A 9,484-nucleotide genomic window follows, 5' to 3' on the forward strand; every position below is an offset into this window, starting at 1 on the left:
TCTGGAATAAACAGGTAAATAAAATTTTGATCGTAGAAAGTTATAAATGGACTAAAGGTCCACATAAAATTGAAATACTGAAACTTTGATAATAAGGTTTTGGAATTAATTATAAAAAAACAAATAGCTTCTCTTGGGAAATCTATTCTGTTTTGGTTTCTACAAGACAAAACAAAAATAAGCAATTTAATTATTTCAAAAACTGTTCATTAATGGAGACTAAACTTTTTAGGTAGAGGAAAAATTCAAAGTTTATTAAATGTTGGAAAAACATGACATTGAAAATATTGAAGGAGACATCTGAAGAACAGAATCAGAAAATATCTGTGTCTGCTTTTATGGTCAGGCTATGTCCAAAAGACTTTATTGAAGAAATGACAGATGTAGAAAAGAATAACTGATAAGATAGATAAGTATTGAAAGTGGATGTAGAGCTGACAGTCCAAAAGAATGATTTAGAAAAGGGTGTTTCATTTGGATTTACAAAATAAATCCAGTGCTTTTAAAATTTAAAAGGGAAATACAAATGACAAACCAAGGAAGTGACTTGGCTAATTTTTTCCCCATTGTATTTACAGAACATGCTTGTTAAGGCCTGTGCATTGAAACAAAGAAAAAAAAGCAAAGAAAAATAAAGTCTTGTGACAATATTTGAATGAACTAAAGATTAATATTGTTAGAAGTAAAAGGAAGAAATAGAAAGTGGTTCCTTTGATCATGGTTAAAACAAGATATGTTGGTATTTTTGGCTACTCTTTATGGACTTTCTGTTGACATCAGGATTGAAAAGATAATGCATTATGGAATTGTTTATAGTTACAAGATGGGATATGGGATGAAGAGATAAATGTTTATAATCTTGAGGGGAGGGCAAAGTCACTACATTTGTTTTTACTTGTGGAGTTGGAGGCACCTCTCTATATATTCTTTTTTTACTATTATTTTTTTTCATGAATGAAGGCAAATGTACGTGTCCCAGGACAATGTTGCAGGATCCAATCTGGATTGGTCATCAGGACCAGAGTTTAGTTTTCTGGGCTTTCGGACTTGTGCTGGAGCCCACCCTCAGGGACCTTCTCTCTCACCAGAATGTGTCTTTTCTTTTTCTTCTCTTTTTTCCTTTTTTGCGCATTTTACTCCTTTCTATTCTTCTTTTCTTTAAGTTTAGTTTGGATTAGATTTTACTATTACAATCAAAATGCTTAATACAAATTATATAAATTTATACTTTAAAGATGGATAAAACCCACATGGCAGATAAGCCACTTGCTAGATGCTCAGGTGAGGTCGCCAACAGCTTAAGTATCCCTTCAGGAACAACAATTCTCTTTTATCAAGGTTGCTAAGTCTCTTGTTATCGTCCTGGTGGACAGCCAAGACTCAATTGGCTTCAAGGGTAAAAACTCAAAAGCCCTGCTGCTCCTGAGGGATGATTATCTCCCAACCATCCCAATCAAGATGGCCGACAGTAAGAGACATTAGTTGGTATAATTCAGTTGAAGAGCCACAGGTTGCCCATCTTCAACTTCCTTAATCAAGAGATCCTACTTACTGTTGAGGGTGCCCACCGGGATCTGAACAGCCCAAGGCAGAAAACATGAAAATGTATTTTTGTACAGACTAAAAGCGATCCAGAGGCATCCTGTTGCTAGGGGAGTTTCTTATTTGAAGGAATGTTTGGGATTTCAGTAAAGCTGAAAATAACCCATTCCTGGCAAGCAGCAGTCCGGGTGGGGGTGGGGAGAAGGGGAAGGAAAATAATCCATTCTCCATGCAAAGTCTATGCCATCCTTTTGACGTAAAGGAAGGAGGCAGCTGGCAATCACATGCTTCCATTGGGGAGGCGGGAAACCTCACATACACAGATCTTAGTCATCCTCAAGCAGAGAAATCAAAATGTTCCAATTCAAAGGGATACTTCGCCATAGGAGAAGCCTTCCCCTTTCTCTCCAGAAATTCCTCCAAGTCCAGTCAAGTGAAATATTTCTTTGGCTCTTTGACAGAAGTTGCCACCCGGCCTGGAAATTCCCCATTCAGTGAACTGAAGAAAACTTTGCCAAGATCATAAATATTTTTGAATTCTGGACAAGAACATCGGACTTTCCGTGTCACTTATAGACCAAGGGGATGTGGAAGTACAGGTAGTCCTCGACTTACAACAGTTTGTTTAGTGACCAAAGTTACAACAGCACTGGAAAAAAGTGACTTATGATCGTTTTTCACAGTTACACTGCAGCCTCTCCATGGTCATGTAATCAAAATGCAGATGCTTGGCAATTGGTTCATATTTATGATGGTTGCTGAGTCCCAAGGTCACGTGATCACCTTTTGTGACCTTCTGACAAGTGAAGTCAGATTCACTTAACAACCAGATTTCTAACTTATCATCTGCAGTGATGCCCTTAACAACTGTCGGAAGAAATGTGGTAAAATGGGGCAAAATTCCCTTAACAACAGAAACTTTGGGCTCAATTATGGTCATAAGTCGAGGACTACCTGTAAAACTTTAAGTTAGGTCCAAGAGTAGAAACGTAAGGATGTAGGAGAGAGAAATATAAGATCCATAAGAAGAAGAAGAGGAAGAAGAAAAGACAGAAATAGTGACTCAGTTTCTCAGGTGAATGCATTTCTCCCAATTGATGTCCTGCATCCAAACAAAACATATTGCTTCTGGCCCTTTCTCCTTCTCTTCTGTAGGTTTATTCAGCTCCTTTAATAATGCCAAGATAAGGGGAGAGGAGAAGAAACTAGACTGACTGCTGGCTGCAATAAAAACAAAATGAATAAATGTTATTTGAAGGTGGCTCTGCCTGGTGCAACTTTGCAGTCCAGGAGGAAAGAAAACAAACTAATTCATTCACTTTCAAATCCTCAGAAACAGGATGTACAGAAATTTCTGGAAAAAGAAAAAGGTAGAAAAGCTGCATTATTTTGGAACCTTAAAAAAAAATCTAAATGACTCAGAAGTCACTCAAACAAATTAAACTTTCCTATTTCTTGCCTGGCTGCCTGTGAGTTTAAAAGATAAAGTCCTAACTGGAATCTGATAAGCACCTGAAGCTTATGCACACCCAACATTACCTAACAATTTTCTTCTTCGAGAAGTTACCCTTCCTTTTTTTTTAAAGCCCAATATTTCACCACATCCTTCATCTGCCAGGTCCAGCTATACCAGGGGTGTCAAACTGGATTTCTTTGAGGGCCAGAGGACTGGTCCTTTGCTGTTTCCAGGATGGCCCTGTGGACCAGATTTAAGCACCCTGCAGGCCAGATTCAGCCCGCAGGCCTTGAGTTTAACATCCCTGGGCTATACTGTAAAGTGGACCTGGGAGAAAGCACATCTTTCAAACTACACAGAAAAAAAGAGAGAGTTTCTTTGCTTTGCCAAAGTGATAGATGGAAGACCAAGAACTTTTTGCATCCAAGCCAAGGGACAAAAATTGCCCAGTAAGGGAAAATTCAGCCTTTTCTAAGACAGACACTGCAAATTTTCCAAGAATTAGACAAGGATAAAAAAACCTACTGACTAATCCTTAACATGCATTCCATGACATGCATTCCACAAAAGCTATGCAATAATACATCTATATAATTTCAAGGGTACCAAAGAACCTTGTTAGTCTTTCAAAAGATATAAGAAAGCTACCCAAGTTGGAGCCAAGTAGGAATTAACTTGTCTGACTCTTGGCAGGTTGTTTTTTTTTAAAAGACTTGCCACCATTCTTTATGAACCCAATAGGGTATCTACAGCTCCACGCTGCAGAAAAGATGTCAATCTTGGGAGAGCTAAGCTAGTTTTTAGATTACTGCTTTGGCAGGTCTGGGATTTCAGCCATGTACATTACAGGAGGGACTGCTAAAGTGAAACCATAGCTCATACTTCAAAGTACAAAGGATAAAAATTAAAACACATGCAAATTATCCCTGGCTCCAAGTCCAACAAGCTTGATTTGAAGCAATCAAACTAGTTCAGGAGTCAACCCTAACAATCTGTCAGAACCGTACAATAAAAGCCAATAACTTTAGGATCTCATCAGGACTGGACAGTCAGAACCCACCCACCCGAGGCAACTTAAGATCCCTGCAGATCCAGCAAACCAATGAAAGTCCTTCGCTTGATTGATGCCTTGGCAGAATGCCATTTTACCTAAAGATCCAGGGTTTAAAATTCTAGGAAGAGCGGCTTCCTAAGTCCCAGGCACCCTTAGGAGCTAGAAGTCCCACGGGATGGATGGCTGAGGAAAACACGACCGGAATGCTTTCATTTTAATAACAAACAACCACCGATCACATATTTCACAGAAGATGAATCCACGAAAGGCAGGAAAGGTCGTCTAAACTCTAAAGCGTCGCTGTCGCGCGTGTTGACCAGAAAAACAAGCCATTCAGGCAGGTCTCCTCAGCCACCCCACCTCATGAAAAAGGTTGGAGGGGGGAACCTCACAACTTCGCCCCAAAAAGGCATCAGGACCGGCAACCCTCCCTCATAGCCCCTCGCCCCCTTCGCTGAGGGCAGCAAACAATGAAGGCAAAGGCTCCTGGAGCGCAGCGCCCCCCCCCCCACCGCCCCGTCTGGAAGTCCGCACCAAAGTCCTGCCAAGCGGCCCGCCTCTCTCTCTCACCTTGTCTGACGGCTTTGAAAACAATGGGCTCCTTGCAGCTCCGGATAACTTCCAGCACGTCGTAGAGGGGCAACCCGGATACCCGGACACCCTGCACCTCCAAGAGTAGCTCCCCTTCGCCAAGTTTGCTCTCGCCGTTGTCTCCGGACAGCGCCGCCTCCCCTTCGACCTCGGCCGCCCCGACGTAAGGAAACTCTCCGTACTCCGCTCCCCCGAGGACGGTGACCCCGAGCTGGCCCTGAGCATTGCGGCTCACCGTGGCTTGGTGCACTTTGGCCGTCCAGTGGTTTTTCTTCTGGATCACTTTCGACATGGCGATCGGGTCGCCAAGTTGCGCGCAAAAGGAAGGGAAGGGGGATTTACACCGGGAGAGGGGCCGGTGGGGGGAAAGGATCGAGCCGACGTCCACCGCGGGGCTGCTCCGGGCAAAGGATCCCGACCGGCCGGGCATAGAGCAAAAAGCTCTCCGGCAACTTTCCAGCCGCTTCGCTCAAGCCATCACCGAAGCGACTATGCGCGGTTCATGCCCGCAGCCTCTTCCACCGGCGCCTCCAACGAGGTTCCCATCGTAACCACCGGGTCGTCGTCCTGCCCCGCTTCTCTTCCTGGGGTTTTTTTCCAACCTGCGCGGATCTCGGCCGGTTCTCTTCCTCTTAGCTAATTCTCTTTCCCCGCCGAGAGGTTTTCCCCTCGGGGCAGCGCCCGGTCCCGGATTCTTCGCCCCTCACTTGGCGCCGCCGTTCTTTGCCCCCTTTCTTTTGCTACTTTGCTCTCCTCCGAGGGGCTCCGACCGACCGACCGACCGACCGCGGCTCCTTTAAGCCAATACAAAAGACGCCGCTTGTTTTGTTACCTTTCGCCCGGGCTCGATTCCACCAAGACCGAGCAAGAGCTCCAGAGTAGCGATAGGAATGGCTTGGCGCAGGCGCCCGGCCGACTCTCCGCCCCCTCCTGCCCTCGGCCCCGCCCAGCCGAGGAAAACTGGGATCCTCGCTGCCGGGGGAAGTGGGGGGGAACGGGACTGGGGCGCGCGCTGCGGGGACACGTGCGTTTGGTGGTGCTTCTCTTTATGAACTCCCCCCCACCACCAAGGGAATAGCGTCCAGAAAGCGGGTCCGGCTAATGCCCAGCTGGTTGTTGTTGTTGTTGTTTCTTCTTTTTTTGGGGGGGGGGGGAAAGGGGGCGTCTCCTTTGTTTTCCAAACCTGCCCCTCGTTCCTGAGCCTATCACAATGCGTAAAAGTTGGCTTCTCCTTTCCAGCAGACGCCGCCTCTCAAGCGTGTGAAATTTACCGTGGTTGTAGAGTTAACTGTACTTATTGCACGTGATAAAAGGATCTGTACAACAACGGCTGGACAAACACATTCAAACCTTTATTGTCAGAAGACAACATATTGTATACAATGAGATTGGCTGAGGCGTCTTTCATGCAACCCCCCCCCCCTCCGACTCAATACAACTCACAGTGAAGAGAGAAAAATCCCTAACCCAGTGAATCCTACTAACAAACACACAATCCTATTGCACCATGTGAACTTACTGCACGTCGCCCTGGCCCTGCAAGTCACCCATACTATGTTGTAAGGTTATTTTCCATTCAGGAGTCTGACAAACCCTAACCCCAGAGAAATACTTGGGTTCTCCTTCAGCAACTTTTGTGGATGTCTTTCGCTGCTTGTTACAGGGTGCCCATGTTTCATAAAATAAGTAGTGTAGTAGTTATAACAATAGCAACAGCAATAGCACTTAAGACTTATCTACCATTTCACAGTGCTTTACAGCCTAAGCAGTTTACACAGCCTATTGCCCCCAACAATCTGGGCCCTCATTTTACCGACCTCGGAAGGATGGAAGGCTGAGTCAACCTTGAGCCTGGTCAGATTCGAACTGCCAAATTGCGGACCGCCGGCAGTCAGCAGAAGTACCCTGCAGTACTGCACACTAACCATCACGCCACCACAGTTAAACTGAATTCCATGCAAATTTCACAAAAAATGTACCCTAATCAAATTGTAGTGTGATGTATAGAGTATAATGTAATGTAATAGTGTGATGTTTAGAGTGTAACAATGTAATTGTTAACTTATCCTGTCCTGCAAACCTAACTTTGGGAAACTCAAAAGGTTGAGACAACCATGACCTGGATGAGTGAGAATCTCCATAGATGTTTGGGAAACATAACAGTCGACACACAATGATATACATGGTCGTGTTCAATGAATTCTGCAGAGATGGATAAGTAATTATTTCACAAAGGTCTGGACAACTTCAATCATGTATTTATTTTTTAAATGCATATAGCAATAGCAATAGCACATAGACTTATATACCGCTTCACAGTGCTTTACAGCCCTCTCTAAGCGGTTCACAGAGTCAGCCTATTGCCCTCAACAATCTGGGTCCTCATTTTACCCACCTCGGAAGGATGAAAGGCTGAGTCAACCTTAAGCCTGCTGGGATTTGAACTGCCAAACTGTAGGCAGCTGGCTGCAGAAGTAGCTTGCAGTACTGCGCCACAGAGACTCTTATATGCTGCCCATCTCACAGGCACACGACATGGGGCAGCTTACAACATACTGTAATAAAACAGTAAAGATAGTCCTCGACTTATAATAGCTCTTTTTGGCATCCAAAAAATGTGATTTATGACCATTTTTCACACTTCGGACTGTTGTAGCATCCCCAGAGTCACACATGATCAAAGTGCAGATGGTTGGCAATTGGTTCATATTTATGATGGGTTGCAGAGTCCCAAGGTCACCTTTTGTGACCTTCTGACAAGCGGAGTCAATGGGGAAGCCAGATTCACTTAACAACCAGGTTAGCAACTTATCAACTTCAGTGATTCACTTAACTGTGGCAAGAAAGATGGTAAAATGGGGCAAAACTCACTTAACAAGAGAAACTTTGGGCTCAGTTGTGATCGTAAGTTGAGGACTACCTTCTAAAATTTTAAGTTAGGTCCAAGAATAGAAACTTCTGGGTATATGAGAGAGAAATATAGATCCCCAAGAAGAGGCATTACTAACGTGTCCTGGGGTCATGTGATCACCTTTTGTGACCTTCTGACAAGCAAAATCAATGGGGAAGCCAGATTCACTCAACAACTGAGCCACAGTGGTGGTTAGAGTGCAGTACTGCAGGCTACTTCTGCTGACTGCCAGCTGCCTGAAATTTGGCAGTTCAAATCTCACCAGGTTCAAGGTTGACTCAGCCTTCCATCCTTCTGAGGTGGGTAAAATGAGGACCCAGATTGTTGGGGGCAATAGGCTGACTCTGTAAACCGCTTAGAGAGGGCTGTAAAGCACTGTGAAGCGGTATATAAGTCTAAGTGCTATTGCTATTGCTAACTTAACAACTGCAATGATTCACTTAACAACTGGGGCAAGAAAGGCCATAAAATGGGGTAAAACTCACTTAACAAATGCCTCATATAGCAACACAAATTTTGGTGTCAATTGTGATCATAAGTCGAGGACTACCTAAGAATTCAGTGCCACTATCATAGGGAAGTAAGAAAGTTGGGAATAAAAATTGGAGGTAGAAAAAAAAATGGAGATATGCAGGCAAATTGCTCTTCTTTAGTCCAAAGGAAATGTATTGTGAAAATAAAAATGGAAAAATCGAGTTTTATTATATTGGCCCCAAGAAATGAACGCAGATGGACAGTGTGCTGGAAGTGTCAGGGGATTAATTCTATAGAACTAAGCAATGCAAAACTCAGACAAGATCAAGAAGGATAAAGCCATTTCCATGACAACACGGATTATAGTAGTTAAAGCAATGGTCTTTCTTGTGGGGATATACAATATGGCTGTGAAAGCTGGACTCTGAAAAAAAACGTGAGGTAAAAAAGACAACTATGGAGATGGTTACCTTGTACCAGGACTCAAATAAAGGTTAGCAGTTCCGTTGAAGTGATGATCAACAAGAAGAAGCCCACTGGAACCGGACATGTGATGTAAGCAAGACAGGTGGTATTCAGCAGGTTCTAACCAATTCTGGAGAAGCAGTAGTGGAAATTTTGAGTAGTTCGGAAAACTGGCAAATACCACCTCTGACTGGCCCCACTCCAATCTATTCTCTGCCTCCTGAGTCCCAGCTGATTGCTTGGGTCTTCTTGTATTGCCCTGCACAGGAGAACAGAGCTGGAAATCAGGTTAGTGGGGGTGGGGAAGGAGTAGGATTTTGCAGTAACCTTCCCCAGGATTGGGGTAGGAATGGAGATTTTACAGTATCCTTCCCCTGCCATGCCCATCAAGCTATGCCCACCAAGCCACACCACGCTCACCAAACCATGCCCACAGAACCAGTAGTAAAAAAAATTTGAATCCCACCACTGAATCAAGACTAGAAGAAGCAATTACAGGTACAATGGAACCTCAGGTTCCTTAATTCTTAATTAATATAATTAAACCTTAATCCGTTCCGAGAATTCAGTCATCACCCGATTTTGACATTCCCAGAAGTGCATGCGTGGGAAAAAATGGTGTGGCGTGGAAGGGGAAATTGGGGCAGAACAGAAAATAGCTGCACCTGTGTTTGGTCACCACCCGAGCACCTGTTCGCAACCAGAGATAAAACCCTTTGGTCGTCTCCCAAATTGGTCACAAACGGAAGCGTTCATGGCCAGAAGTTCCACCTGTACTCCTCAACTTACAGTCACAACTGATCCCAGCATTTCTGTTACTAAGCGAGACAGTGATTAAGTGTGTTTTTCCCCCCCCATTTTAAGACTTTTCTTGCCACAATTATTAAGCGAGTCATTGCAGTTGTTAAAATAGGCAACACGTTTGTTAAGTGAATCTGGCTTCCCCATTGATTTCGCTTGTCAGAAGGTGATCACGTGACCCCAGAATGCC

The 9,484-nt window shown here is 44.1% G+C and overlaps 1 protein-coding gene across 20 annotated transcripts in view; it reads right to left on the minus strand.

The window, feature by feature from the left end:
• Positions 1 to 5,526, minus strand: part of MAGI1 (membrane associated guanylate kinase, WW and PDZ domain containing 1) — a 524,636-nt gene extending 519,110 nt beyond the window's left edge. For 13 of the 20 annotated variants that reach the window (XR_015747473.1, XM_087954576.1, XM_087954573.1 and 10 more), the window contains exon 1: positions 4,623 to 5,525. Coding sequence is in view for 18 of the 20 variants with exons in the window: in XM_087954576.1 (XP_087810702.1) it covers positions 4,623 to 5,073 (451 nt within the window). In the remaining 2 variants the exon portion in view is untranslated. Of the gene's footprint in view, positions 1 to 4,622 lie in introns of all 20 variants that reach the window. The other 7 variants (XM_087954578.1, XM_087954577.1, XM_087954565.1 and 4 more) reach the window with 3 other exon arrangements.
• Positions 5,527 to 9,484: the final 3,958 nt, after the last annotated feature.

The sequence above is a fragment of the Notechis scutatus genome, chromosome 2 (genome assembly GCF_049901735.1).
Source record: "Notechis scutatus isolate UNSWTSFEM ecotype Mainland chromosome 2, rNotScu1.2, whole genome shotgun sequence".
Classification (NCBI taxonomy): Eukaryota; Metazoa; Chordata; class Lepidosauria; order Squamata; family Elapidae; genus Notechis; species Notechis scutatus.